The 14,812-nt window shown below is 41.0% G+C and overlaps 1 protein-coding gene across 1 annotated transcript in view; it reads left to right on the top strand.

The window, feature by feature from the left end:
* Positions 1-14,812, top strand: part of ctso (cathepsin O) — a 55,792-nt gene that overhangs the window by 22,109 nt on the left and 18,871 nt on the right. The window contains exons 4-5 of the mRNA XM_039750295.1: positions 7,719-7,886; positions 11,843-11,961. Coding sequence (XP_039606229.1) covers positions 7,719-7,886; positions 11,843-11,961 — 287 coding nt within the window. The remainder of the gene's footprint in view (positions 1-7,718; positions 7,887-11,842; positions 11,962-14,812) is intronic.

The following is a 14,812-nucleotide window of genomic DNA, read 5'->3' as shown; positions in this document are numbered from 1 at the left end:
ATTGTGTATAAACTGGAAACAATAAATGATTCCCCATTTGTCTATTAGCTACAATAAATTTTAACTTTAAGAATATTACTGCAACACATACCATGGTGGGAGATCGAAGTACCACCGAGAAGTGGCAATTCAGCTCTTGTTTCAGTAGAACAGGCAACTGTTTAACCTTGGGCTCTGTCAACACAGCTTTGACTTTGTTTAAAATGTAGACATTAGTCTCTGGTTTTGCCTTTCATCCACACTAACCCCACGTTTTTTTTTTTTTAACTTTTGAAAACACTTTCCAGAACTGAATTTTTGTGAAAACACTAGCTCCGTCTTGCACTGTGATTGGTTTATGCTTATTATGTGGCCCTTCCCTACTTGGATCCTGCTCAATACAACGTCTCATTTCCTGACATATCATGTGATATTATGTGATATCATCTACTGCTAAATTCTGGTCGGTACTTGTAAAATTTTTATTTTTATACTGTATTGAGGATTTGTTTTGTGTATTGGATTGTATTGACCCCCTTCTTTTGACACCCACTGCACGCCCAACCTACCTGGAAAGGGGTCTCTCTCTGAACTGCCTTTCTCGAGGTTTCTTCCAGTTTTTCCTTGTCTTGTTTTCATCATCAAGCCCTTCCGTGAGAACCCTAAATCCAAAGAGGACTGTTTCATTTATGTTAGGTAGAATTCCCAGAGGGGACTGGGCGGTCTCATGGTCTGGAATCCCTACAGATTTTATTTTTTTCTCCAGCCGTCTGGAGTTTTTTTTTTTTCTGTCCCCCCTGGCCATTGGACCTTACTCTTATTCTATGTTAATTAATGTTGACTTATTTTGTTTTCTTATTGTGTCTTTTATTTTTCTATTCTTTATTATGTAAAGCACTTTGAGCTACTGTTTGTATGAAAATGTGCTATAGAAATAAATGTTGTTGTTGTTGTTCTTAGAGAGTCAAGGCTGGAGGGCTGTCAAGAGGCAGGGCCTGTTAAAGCCCATTGCGGCACTTCTTGTGTGATTTTGGGCTATACAAAAATAAATTGTATTGTATTGTACTTACCTGACAAAAACCATATTCCAATATATTACAGTTGTGGCCATAAAGTTCTGAGGATGATGCAAGTATTGGTTTTCACAAAGTTTGCTGCTTTGGTGTTTTTAGATCTTTTTGTCAGATGTTTATATGATATACTGAAGTATAATTGCAAGCATTTCATACATTTCAAAGGCTTTTATTGACAATTATAATAAACAAGTAATGGCATACTTCACGATAATGTGCAGTAAATACACTTGAGTTGAGCATTCCTAGTTTTCATCCTCTTTCTCTGTACGTTTAGCATTCGTTTGCTCAGAGGTTGATGCGCTTGCTGCTTTCTGAGCAGCTCTTCTTTTCTCCATCTCAGCGGCCCGCTGCTTCTCTTCTTTCGTCGGCATCTTTTCACGTTAAAACTGATTACGTTAGTTTTTGTATTGCAATTACTTAGTACATTTTCTTTAAATTTTCACTTAAGCTGGCACATAAGTCTTCAATCTACCTCAAGAATGATTAGCGAAGGTGGTAGGGAATGAGAACAGCGCCCATACGCATGCGCTGCATGGCCACCCTGCTGTGTGCTGCCGAGAGTTGATTCTACAATAAAATAAAATAAAAATAAAAAGAGTAATAAAAATCCTCAGTCATCAAGTGGATAGTAGACATCACGTAGTACAGTATACGTGTACCAAATTTCAAGTCAATAGGTGAAACGGTTTGCGAGCTACAGGTGATTTAAAATCCTGGACAGACAAATGAACAGCCATAGTAGCGTATTATATAAGAAGATTTATGCATTGTGGTCCCTGGCCGGGGCTGGAGCCCGGCCGGTTCGCCCAGGAGGACCAGAGGAGGGCTTGTGCCTCCTCCAGACCGCGAGGGGGCATCCATCCTGGTTATGTTGGGGGCCTCGGGTAAAGGGCTTGGAAGCCCAGCCCTGTAGGGACCCGTGGCCACCGCCAGGCGGCGCCCCAGTGCTTGATTATACCGGGGGGAAGACGACAAGGGACACCCGGACGGCTTCCGGGTGCGCAGCCGGCACTTCCGCCACGGGGGTGTGTCCGCGGGAGATGGCCGGGAAGCAGCTGGAGCCCATCCGGGTTCCTATAAAAGGGGCCGCCTCCCTCCAGTCATTAGCAGAAGTCGGGTGGAAGAGGACGGAGCTGGAGTGAGGACTGGAGGCGGCCAGGAGAAAGAGAGGCACAGGACTGTGTGGCCTGGACATTGGGGGAATCGTTGCTGGAGGCACTGGGGTTTGTGAGTGCACTGAACTGTAAATACTGTGTACAATAAATGTGTGTTGGGTGGAACTATGTTGTCCGTCTGTGTGTGTCCGGGCCAGCGTTCACAGCACAGAGTCCATATCTGCAGTGTTGGCCCTTCTTTCTTTTTCAAGACCTCGCCAATTCGCCCTGGCAGACTGCCAATCAACTTCTGGGCCCAAATCTTGACTGATGGCAGCCCCTTCTTGCAGAATCAATGCTTGGAGTTTGTCAGAATGTGTGGGTGTTTGTTTGTCCATCCGCCTCTTGAGGATTGACCACAAGTTCTCAATGGGATTAAGGTCTGGGAAGTTTCCTGGCCATGGACCCAAAATTTCGATGTTTTGTTCCCCGAGCCACCACTTTTGAGTTACCACTTTTGTCTTGTGACCTGGTGCTTCATCATGCATTGTTAGTCACCAACCTGTTCTTGGATGATTGGGAGAAGTTGCTCTCTGAGGATTTTTTGGTACCATTATTTATTCTTTACTCATCCCTCATCTGTTAAAGCAGTTGTATGAAAACTCTGTGGCTAAACAGATGGGTTAAAGAGTGCAGTCTTGACAAGGTCATGAGCCAAGGCAGCACTGCCATACATGTTGATGCCGCTATACTTAAAGGAAGCAAGGCCTTTTGATGATGAGAACATTTTAGAGTCCTTGTGTGAACATTGTCAATGCTTTGAGAGTGTGAGACCCCAAATTACTGAAATGCTAACCTGAAAGTTTGAATGTTTCTTCATTTTACAGTGGCTTTATTTACATTTCACAGCATTTTTTACAGGGTGAGAAAAAAAGACCAGCACCATAAGTATACTTTCAAGTAAGACACAAACGTATTTGTTCTTTTGTCTGTCATACATTTTGTGAAAGCCATGCCAGACTGAATCCTTCACCTTTCTGGGGCAAAATGGATCACAACTTACACATCAGACTGTTTGCGTGGAATTTGTTAGGGTTAGGTTAGGTTTTTCCTTCAATGCTAAGATTTTTTTCCACATCCTACAGATACTAAAAAGAAGAGAGAAGTTCTACTGTTCACAGGTAGCAGACTGAGTGGTCTTTAAAAGGTGCCAAGGCAAGACCAACTAAATCAATAGTAAGACTGGGTATTCTATTAGCCTTCTTAATAGAGTTGGGTTATTATATTATTATTATATTTTAAATTATTTTTATTAAATATTATATACTAGCCAACCCGCGGCGTAGCATACGCCACATAATTGTGTACTGATGGGTGAACACTTCCTGAAAGACACAGTTGTCCAAACGGGGTGGGTTTGAGGATACGACTATAAGTGAATGAAAAGATGGAACTTTGGAGAGAGCAACATACAATTGTCGATGACTGAAAACTGGAGGAGCGCTGCCGCGCCCCCACCCAGAGCGAGGGACGGGGCTGGACAGTGCCCCTCTAAGAAGTTGGACGCCAACTGCTCAGGGGTCGCGTAACTATTTAGCAGGAGGGAGTCTCGCTCGTTATCGGAATTAACCAGACAAATCACTCCACCAACTAAGAACGGCCATGCACCACCACCCACAGAATCGAGAAAGAGCTATCAATCTGTCAATCCTCTCCGTGTCCGGGCTGGGTGAGGTTTCCCGTGTTGAGTCAAATTAAGCCACAGGCTCCACTCCTGGTGGTGCCCTTCCATCAATTCCTTTAAGTTTCAGCTTTGCAACCATACTCCCCCCGGAACCCAAAGACTTTGGATTCCCGGTTGGCTGCCCGGCGGGTCATGGGAATAACGCCACCGGATCGCCAGTCGGCATCGTTTATGGTCAGAACTACGACGGTATCTGACTGTCTTCGAACCTCCGACTTTCGTTCTTGATTAATGAAAACATTCTTGGCAAATGTTTTCGCTCTCGCTCGAATTGTTGTTGGGCGGGGCTCTGTCGTGCGTATCCCATGGTCTGTCTTGCGTGCCATGGTCGGCCGCTTAGTGAATTGTTGGTGGGCAACAGGGGTCCCCACCTCCGGTCCTTGAGGCCCCCAGTGCCTGCAGATTTTCATTCTAACCCTTTTCTTAATCAGTGGCCTGTTTTTTTCCTTCTAATTAACCCCTTTCGATTTAATTTTAATTGACTTGTTTTTTAAGATTTATTCCCCTGAATTTCTTTCCTCTGAATTGCTTCATTTCTTTCCATAAACAAAAATGAAATGTGAAGTGAGTGAGACAACAGAAGATCAACTAAGGCAGGGCCTCAAATTCCAACCAATTCACTCCAACCAGTTGCTCAATTAGGCTCTAATTCTTGTTGTTAATTAAACCCGTTCTTTAATTACTTGGTTTGTTGCCGCTCTCATTGTGCAGTAGCAGACATTTCTGAAATTGTTGATTTTCTCTTTTCTAAGGGCACCGTTAAAATGTTTTGTGGACCTGAGCAGATCGGCATTCCTGAGACCTTCACCTTTCTTTATTTTCAGATATTGTGTGATGGACACAGTTTGCTGGTCATGTTGCGCCTCATTTTTTATCTCATTAAGTGGTCTGAGTCTTCAAGAGCAAGTCAATTAAAATTCATTTAAAAGAAGTTAATTAGCGGCAAAAATAGGTCACTGATTGAGAAAAGGGTTAGAATGAAACCCTGCAGCCACTGGGGCCCTCCAGGACTGGAGATGGGGACCCCTGTCCTTCACAATTGAAAAACAAAACTTACTCCAAAATCTTACAAATGCTTTGACAGGTTTGATTGATACTTGGTGACATTATGGGGGAAAAAGAAAAAAAACTTGTTTTGTTTGTCAATATTAATTAATATTGTGCTAACGTGCATGCTCTGCATTGCACTGAAAGCATGCTTTATGCTAAAATAGATGGAGTAGAAGCAATTGACGGGCCTCACACATAGCATCACTAACCAAAAAGGTGAATGGATAACTGAAGATGGGGTGGTGTCTTTTATTCCAATTTAAACATGCTAATGTTGTGAAATGGAAGGAGAAAATTCAGCAAAGCTCAATGAAGATGCCAAGGTCAATGGTTAACAAGCACTGTTTTAGAATATTAGAACAATCTAGATGAGAACAGGTGATTCAGCCCAACAAAGCTCTCCAATCCTATCCACCTAATTCTTCCAAAATAATATCAAGTCGAGTTTTGAAAGTCCCTCAAGTCTAACTGTCTACCACACTACTTGGTAGCTTATTCCAGGTGTCTGTAGTTCTCTGTGTAAAGAAAATGTTTGTGTGAAATTTACCCTTAACAAGTTACCAACTGTGTCCCCGTGTTCTTCATAAACTCATTTTAAAGTCACTGTCTCGATCCACTGTACTAATTCTCTTCATAATGTTAAACATGTCAGTCATGTCTCCTCTTAATCTTCTTTTCTTTAAACTGTAAAGGCTGAGCTCTTTTAATCTTTCCTCATAACTCATCCCCTGTAGCCCTGAATCAGCCTAGTCGTTCTTCTCTGGACTTTTCCTAGCACTGCTGTGTCTTTTTTGTAGCCTGGAGACCCAAACTGCACACAGGACTCCAGATGAGGCCACACCAGTGTGTTATAAAGCTTGAGCAGAACCTCCTGTGACTTGTACTCCACACATCAAGGCGCTATATAACCTGACATTCTGTTAGCCTTCTTAATGGCTTCTGAACACTGTTAGGCAGTTGACAGAGACAAGTCCAGAGATGAGACTATAATCACTGATTATGAACACAACAAAGAATGGTTATGACAAAAGTACAAAAAGGACACCATAAACAAACCCCCCTGTCGATATTTACAGTCCCAGAAAGTCTTTACGGTAGGTGAGGAAGGTGGATCTTGAGGCGCAATCACTGGTTTAATGAACAGAAAGATGTGGCGGAATACTCCCCTTTAGTAAACTGCTTCCCAGAACAAGGATAGAGAGCACAGTTTCGCTACCAGAGTCTAGAAGGTAAATGGCCTCCTGAGGCACATCTCTTCACAAAGAGTATCAGGTGGATTGAATTGGGGGGAAAAAAGAGCCCACCTCCGTCCCTAAATCTGGTGGCTGCACACAATCCTACTCCACTATGAATGTCCAGTTAATAAAGGGGTTTAGCTGCGGGATCGCTGAGGATGAAGTCGACAGAGAAATGAACAAATCAAAAGTCCCTCCACATCCTTCTCTTCCGGTTTTATGTGTACAATGCCTACAAACCCCAGACTACAAATCCCACAAGCCCCTCCACGTCTGTGCATTCCTGTTTAAAGACGCAAACCCCATATTTACAAACAGGTTTCTGTGTGACTAGTGTTGTTACTAGCTTTCAACAAACAGGACATACTTATAAAAAATGAAACCCCCCTGTGACGTGCTGCTACTTATTTATTTTACTTTACCGCACACCTACAATATTGTCAGAACTGGCAGCAATGGAGAAATAGAGAGTATTAAGCTCAGTTTCCAAGTACATAAAGGTAGATTAATTTTAATTATAAATGATTAATTTGCATACTTCCAAACTATCTACTCTTTCATTGTTTTTATCAAATATAATGCATTTTGTAGGGATCTAAAACTTATCCCAGCAGCCATGGGTGCCTTGTAAAGTAATGTAATGTCATGTAACGTAGCAGTCAACTCTGTAGGTGGCACACCAGGACCTCTCCCTGCAAAAACACAAAGTCAGGAGAAATGGATAGTTATCCTAATTTAAACATTTGTAGAATGTTCAAAATCCAGACAGACAATACAATACAACACGATTTGTTTTTTGTATAGCCCAAAATCACACGAGAAGTGCCGCAATGGGCTTTTACAGACCCTGCCTTTCGACAACCCCCCACCCCCCAGCCTTGACTCTCTAAGAAGACAAGGAAAAACTCCCAAAAAAAAAAACGCTAGTAGGGAAAAAATGGAAGAAACCTTCAGGAAAGGCAGTTCAAAGAGAGACCCCTTCCCAGGTAGGTTGGGCGTGCAGTGGGTGTCAAAGAGAAGGGGGTCAACACAATACAATACACAGAACAGAACACAAGTCATCCTCAAAAGAATATAATACAAGTACAGAGCAGAATTTAACAGTAGATGATATCATGTAATATGATTTGGATTTGTTTAGAGTCCTGGAGACCTTGGCCATCAAGCTGCCTCCCCTTATTGGCTGTTCCACAGCTGAGACAGTGCTGGCCCAGCCAATCCGATGACAAACAGTGAATTGAACTCACAGCCATTCAACTACTGGGTTACACTGCTGCCTCAACTACGTACTTCTGTTGTGAAATGTTAGCATTTTCAGATAACAACATAACCCTAACAGTGTTTGTGTGTGTGTTTGTTTGAGTGAGTGGACCCTGCAATGGACTTGCCCCCTGTTCAGGGCTATCTCCTGCATTTCACTGTGTCCTGCCAAAATATTTCACGGTCCCGTGTCCCTGATTTGGGTTAAGTGGGTTTGATATGTTGTGTTATATTCTATTACATCATGTTAGTTTTAAACATGTCTTTGTTTGTTTTGCAGTGTGGAGGCTGCTGGGCTTTCAGTGTCGTTGAGGGAATAGAAACTGCATATGCTGTTAAAGGCAATCCCTTGGTCAAGCTCAGCGTGCAGCAAGTCATTGATTGCTCCTACAGGAATCAAGGCTGCAATGGCGGCTCCACTATCAGCGCCTTGTACTGGCTGAACCAGGTGAGTAGCCATTGTGTGCCTGTCCAGCTCATACGAATATTGCAGATAGGCTACACACTTAAACAACAAAAACAGGAGGATCAAATGTATTTGAAATGAATGCTACAGTGCATTTGGTCAGATGCCTAAGTGGTCCTATTGCATGCAGATACAAACTTTTTATGGCAAGAAGTACTTTTTGATTTCATTTTGGATGGGAGGGTAGACTCCTTAAAGTTTAACTGTAAATGCCCCCACATTTTTTAATATGCCTGAACGCTAACTGTAGGGGGGCGCTCTTTCTAGAAGATTCCCCCATGCCTTCTCCTTTCCATCAATGACTACAAAATATGGTATTATAAACCACTTGGTGTCCATTACTGAGTGTATGAGAAAGTGTGCTCAAATGTAAATTATGGAGAATTTCACTGCACAACAAAGTTTTTGCCTCTTGAACACTGTTGGGTGTTTCTTATCGATTTTTGGGTGCTGATCACGAATATCACATCAAAATGTACCCATCACGTACCGTTTCAGAGTTTTGTCATGAATTGTTCTTATATTTGTATCTAAACATTTTTGCTCCCGTAAATGACTTTATCAACAACGATTTGTGCAGCCTCAGGACATCCAAGCATGGAATCAGGCCAGGTTGGAAGCTGTTCTGTGGAAGTTGACATCCTGGGCTGGTCTGAACGAGCTTGACGCTGTCTCAGCATGCTATAAAGGTGGCTTGCATACACCGATCCTGCTCATTAATGTAGATAATCAGTGTGTATGTATAGTATCAGTATAGTAAAGTACAGTATCTGTAGCAATATAACAGTAAGTAAGCACTCTATAGACGTTTTGGTGTCTGACGATATGTCTCATCAATTTCGTAACAGCCGCGATACATTCTGCTATATCTGTGGCGAATATACACTTGCGCCTCAGAGACATTGGATGACTGCACTTGTGAAGAAAGCTTATCATCTGTATTTCGGCTGCAAAATTGGTGATCAAGACAAGGAATGGGTGCCTCACATTTGCTGCGTGACATGTGCTGTCAGTCTGAGAGCCTGACTCAGAGGCACTCGAAAGACGATGCCGTTTGCTGTTCCGATGATATGGCGAGAACAGAAAGACCATGTGATGGACTGTTACTTCTGTTTGACTAATGTGTCTGGATTCTCTGCCAAAAACAAGAAGTCAATTTAATATCCTAATCTGCCTTGATCAGCAATGAGACCCATGCCACATGATGACAGTCTTCCAATTCCGAAATCACCAGAGGATTGGACCTTAGATGAACAAGATGAAGAAACTGCAATGCAGGGTGCTGACAGTGACACTGACCCAGATTTTGAACGGTGCTCATCAGGCGATCTACATCTGATAGCACAGTCTGAAATTAACGATTTGGTCAGAGATTTGGGTCTGTCAAAATCAAAAGCCGAGCTGCTGGGTTTGAGACTGCAGGTGTCACCAGGTATGAACATTTCTGTTTTTCAAGGCCGACATCATGATATAACCACATTTTTTGCACAAGTCGACAGTCTCTGTTTCTGTTGTGACATAGAAGGATTGTTCTCGGCCTTGGGTTGTGATCACAACCTGGAAGAGTGGCGTCTCTTCATTGATTCGTCAATGTTAGGCCTGATAGCTGTTCTGCTACACAATGGCAACATTTATCCTTCAGTAACTGTTGGCTATGCAGCACATATGAAAGAAATGTATGAGAATATGGAACTGTTGCTGAAGCACGTCCAGTATAGCAGGTACAACTGGAATATCTGTGGAGATCTTAAAGTCGTTGTTCTGTTACTAGGACTGCAGCTCAGCTATACAAAGTACTGTTGTTTTATCTGTGAATGGGACAGTCATGCCAAAGAGTCGCACTATTCTCGACAGAACCGGCTACTCCGTAAAAAGTTAGTTCCAGGACAGAAAAATGTGGCACATGAATTGCTTGTCGACCCAGCAAAGATATTTTTGCCTCCTCTTCACATAAAATTGGGACTCATGAAGAATTTCGTGAAAGCACTAAACAAGGAAGACGAAGGTTTTCGTTATTTAAGACAGATGTTTCCAAGAACAACTGACGCCAAGATCAAAGAGGGCATTTTTGTTGGCCCCCGGATCAGACATGTTATGAGTGACAAGCGGTTTAAAGATCTGTTAGTTGGGCTGGAAAAAATTGCCTGGAAAGCCTTCAAAGCCATTGTTGACAATTTTCTGGACAATTACAGAGCCCCAAACTACATTCAGCTGGTAGACAAACTTCTCAAAGCATACAAGACAATGAAGTGCAACACGTCACTCAAGATTCATTTCCTCCACTCACACTTGGACTTCTTCCCCGCAAATCTCGGTGCTGTCAGTGACGAACACGGCAAAAGGATTCACCAGGACATTGCTACGATGGAGAAACGATACCAGGGCAACTGGAATCCGTCAATGCTTACTGACTACTGTTGGACACTGCAACGTGATGCACCAGACATTGAATGCAAAAGAAAATCAGGAGCAAAACACTTTTAACTCTGTTGAATTTAATAGCTTATGAGAAATATTAACGTGACTAAATACGTTATTGTCAGTAAACATATAAATGTCTGTTTCTCAGAGTTCCTACGTGATGCAGTAAAACCAGTAGGTACCTTTCACAATCTGCAAAAACGTTTCAGGAAGCAAGACTTTTCAAACAAATTGTTGTGCAGTGAGTCATTTTTCTTTTATTTTGGTCATATTTACATTCGATAGTGGCATGTATCTGCTTTACATATTCTTAACTAACCAAAAGACAAACACACACGCAACATGTTGTCCCTCTGCAACACAATAAGATGATCAAGTAATTTATAGTTAGTTATCTTTTATATATAGGGTGATTCAAAAAGATTAATCCGATTTCAAAATGATTTATTTCACTTGTGAATCATTATGGAATATGCAGTAAATTTTAAATAGTTTAGGTGAGCATAAAGATTATTATGTAATTTTAGAAGTGCTCAATATGACCGATTTCCAGCTGTATGGACAACGACAGTTAAATTCATTCCATACTCGATTGATCATGTCGGGTGTCACTGTACTCACAGCTCTTTCAATGTGATTTGGGAGATCATCCAGTGTTGTTGGGAGTGGTGGCACATAAATAGAATCCTTAATGTCTAACCAAACCCCACACACACACAAAGTCACACGGCGTGAGATCTAGTGATCTTGGGGGCCAGAAGTGCAGTGCCAAATCGTGGGCTTATTTACGGCCAATCCAGCAATGAGGGAGCTCGTTGAAGAGAGATACTCTAACTTCTTGGTGCCAATGAGGCGGTGCTTTATCATCTGGTGACAATAAGAAATTCTATGACCCCCTCTTTCAATTGGTATGCGATTGGCTCCTAGGCACCTCATGGTTGTAAAAATATGGCACTTTGAAATAGGATTAATCTTTTTGAATCACCCTGTCTTTCACAATACCAGTGTAAAATTTTAGTGTTTAGGTAACATTGAAACACTAATGGGACCCTAATAACTTTGGGGCATTTTGCGCACTGCCTGAACCGTTTCAATTTGAAGACTGCCATGTTTTCATTGATACATTCTGTAAGACCCAAGCAAATCAGAGCTTTACATATAATAAGGATTTTAAAATCACCCCTAATCTTAACTGGAAGCTATTGTAAAGACTTAAGAACAGGGGTGATGTGGTTATTACGCGCTGTCTACCCTCTCATAGGGCTTTTCCCGGCTGTTTCTTTGCCACTCATTTATTTAAATGGCATTGTGTTATACACTTGACAGTTAGTCTCACACACACAAAGATAATATAAGATAAACAGTACATAGAATGATACCGTAGGAAGAAGGGAGAGCAAGGTACAAGATGTGTGTACCATTCACAGAAAAATGTACCCATGGACAGGGACCTTGGGAACAAGTAAGTGGTTTATCTGTCCACGTTAGTAACCATTCTGAATTTTTTGTCTTTTCAGACTCACGTGAAATTAGTTAAAGAATCTGAATATCCATTTAAGGCAGTTACTGGAACTTGTCATTTTCCACCATCTTCATTTGGAGTTTCAATCAAAGGTTACGTGGCGTACGACTTCAGGTAACTGTTGGTTTCAGGTTTCTCCTCTTTTTAATTTTGTTCCCCCTCTTTAGACTCTCTTTTCAAGGATGTTATCTTTTTTGTGCCAGGATGTTATGGGTTGGGCATGTTCCCTGTCATGTCAGTCATGCAGTGGTCTAGATTCAAATCACATTCCAGACACTCTCTGGAGGACATGTTCGTGTGGGTTTTTTCTCCGTGTATTTTGGTTTTCCTCCCACATGTGCATACTCATGCTACCGGTGACCATAAATTAGCTGTGTAAGGACATATACAAGGATGGGCCCAGTGATGGACTGGTATCCTGTGCCAGGATTGTTTCTGCCTTTGTGCCCAATACTTCTGAAGTAGGCTTCAGTGCTCCTTGACCATGAAGTGAATTAAACTGCTTTGAGAACATTACGTTAGCTAGTTTATAGTACCTCCTAGCATATCCAATAGTACGCTACTTCCTTGAGGCTTTTTAAATTTTAATGTGCACCTAAGAGTGTTCCTTAGACTAGGAGTTCACAAGTTCAGTCCTGGAGAATACCTGTGGCTGCAGGTTTTCATTTCAACCAGTTTCACAAGTCAATGGGTCAGCTTTAATTCTTTTTAAAATTCTTTGTATTTTATTGAATTTATTAAAATCAAATAACACTCCATACACAACTCAAGTTTTACAAAAAGAAAAGAAAAAGAAAAAGGTTTGAAACAAATCAACCCCCACCCCGAGAAGCTGAGAGAGAGCTGGGCCAGCAATGTAAGACTTTATGCTAGTAAAGACAAATGAATAGATAAAATAATAAATGAATAAAGATAATTGGAGTTAAAGAGGGAAGAGAACCTGCTTCCTTAATTTAAATGCTTATTCTATAATGTTATTGATTAGATCCTGCCATAGATTTTTTCCAGCTTCAAATATTATATAACATCAGTTACCCACTGACTTAGAATAGGAGAGTTAGGATTTTTCCAATTGAGCAAAATAAATCTATGTGCCAGTAGTGAAGTAAAGGCAATTCCAGTTTGTTTGTCCTTCTCCACTTTAAGCCCCTCTGTGAGCCCACCAGACACAGCTGTTAGTGGATTAGGAGGGATTGTGACCCCAAGGCTGTCTGATTTAAAGATTTTGGTCCAGAATGATGTTAATTTGGCGCAGGCCCAAAACATGTGGCCCATTGAGGCTGGAGCTCGATTGCAGCGTTCACAGGTTGGCTCTTCCCCTGAAAACATTTTGGACAATTTTAAGCGAGACAGATGTGCTTGATATATTATTTTAAGTTGAACAATTCTATGCTTTGCTCATATGGAGCTCGAGTGAATTCTGTGCATTGCTTCTTTCCACTCCTTTTCTGAAATATTGAAGAAGAGATCCTTTTCCCATTGTCCTCTTGGATCTTTGAAGGCGAGGGACTGTAAAATAATTTTATATATTACCGAAAAATGCTGTCCGAGTCCTCGATACTGAGACATATTTTTTCCAGTATAGAGGTAGGTGGGAGGTGAGGAAAACTGGGCAGGTTCTGTTTCACAAAGTTTCCAATTGGAAGGTAGTGAAGGAAATGTGTTGCTGGAAAGTTAAATTTGGAGTGTAACTGTTCACAGGATGCAAAAAACATTGTCTATGTACAGATCTCTAAGTGATTTAATCCCAAATGTTTTTTATACCTTAAAAACTGTGTACGTTTGACAGGGTGGAAAAAGGGTGATTCTCATGCAGAGGTGCCACAGATAAAAGCTTCTCTATCTTAAAATACTTCCTGCGTTGGTCCATATTTTGAGTGAGTAAAGCACAATTGGGTTGTTAGTATATTGGCGATGGCTTGTGTTTATTGGGGTACAAAGCAAGGAATATAAAGAAGTACTGCAGGATTTTTGTCCAGGTTTTTACAGTTTGTATATTTGTTACCCAGTAATAAAACTGAAAGTTAGGTAGAGCCATGCCTGCTGCCTTCCGCCTTAGGCCTTTGTAAGGTCGCTCTTTGGATACGTGGATGTTTTGAATTCCAAATAAATGAGGTTATGGTTGAGTCTAATTTATTAAAATAATTATCTGTTGATGTATATTGACATGTTTTGAAATAATTAGAGAAGCTTAGGAAGGATTTAATTCTACTTGATCTGGTTGTTTAATTAGCTGGCCGTTTTTATCTCCTCTTATTTTGCAATGAGAAAAATGTGCTGGTTTGATTATTGTAAAAAATACAACAACAACAACATTTATTTATATAGCACATTTTCATACAAAAAATGTAGCTCAAAGTGCTACATAATAAAAGACACAGTAAGAAAATAAAATAAGTCAACATTAATTAACATAGAATAAGAGTAAGGTCCAATGGCCAGGGTGGACAGAAAAAACAAAAAAAAACTCCAGACGGCTGGAGAAAAAAAATAAATTCTGCTAGAATTCCAGACCATGAGACCTCCCAGTCCCCTCTGTGCATTCTACCTCACATAAATTAAACAGTCCTCTTTATATTTAGGGTTCTCATGGAAGGACTTGATGATGATGGTCATGGAGACTTCCGGCTTTTAGGAGCATCATGATGCTTTGAGTAGATGTTGAAAATATACAGAAATATGTACTTATTTGCAATAGCTTTAGTTTTACTGTATTATTTTAATGCACATTTTCTATGGAATTCTGTGACATAGTGCAAACAAAGGTGCAAATGACATAAAAGAGGAGTAGCTGCTCTAGTGTAAAATTTGCAGAAAAAAGGTGAATTAAAAAGAAAATGGTAAAAGATTACTCCAGTGCTTCAAACTATGCCAAAAATACAACTGTCTGAATTTCTTCCAACTGTAAATACCATCATAGAGCACTTCTCTGAGTGCAGAACAAAAAAAGGTCTAGGTCTTCCAA

This window comes from Polypterus senegalus, chromosome 4 (assembly GCF_016835505.1).
Source record: "Polypterus senegalus isolate Bchr_013 chromosome 4, ASM1683550v1, whole genome shotgun sequence".
Classification (NCBI taxonomy): domain Eukaryota; kingdom Metazoa; phylum Chordata; class Cladistia; order Polypteriformes; family Polypteridae; genus Polypterus; species Polypterus senegalus.
This window is presented reverse-complemented; position numbering and strand designations above follow the sequence as displayed.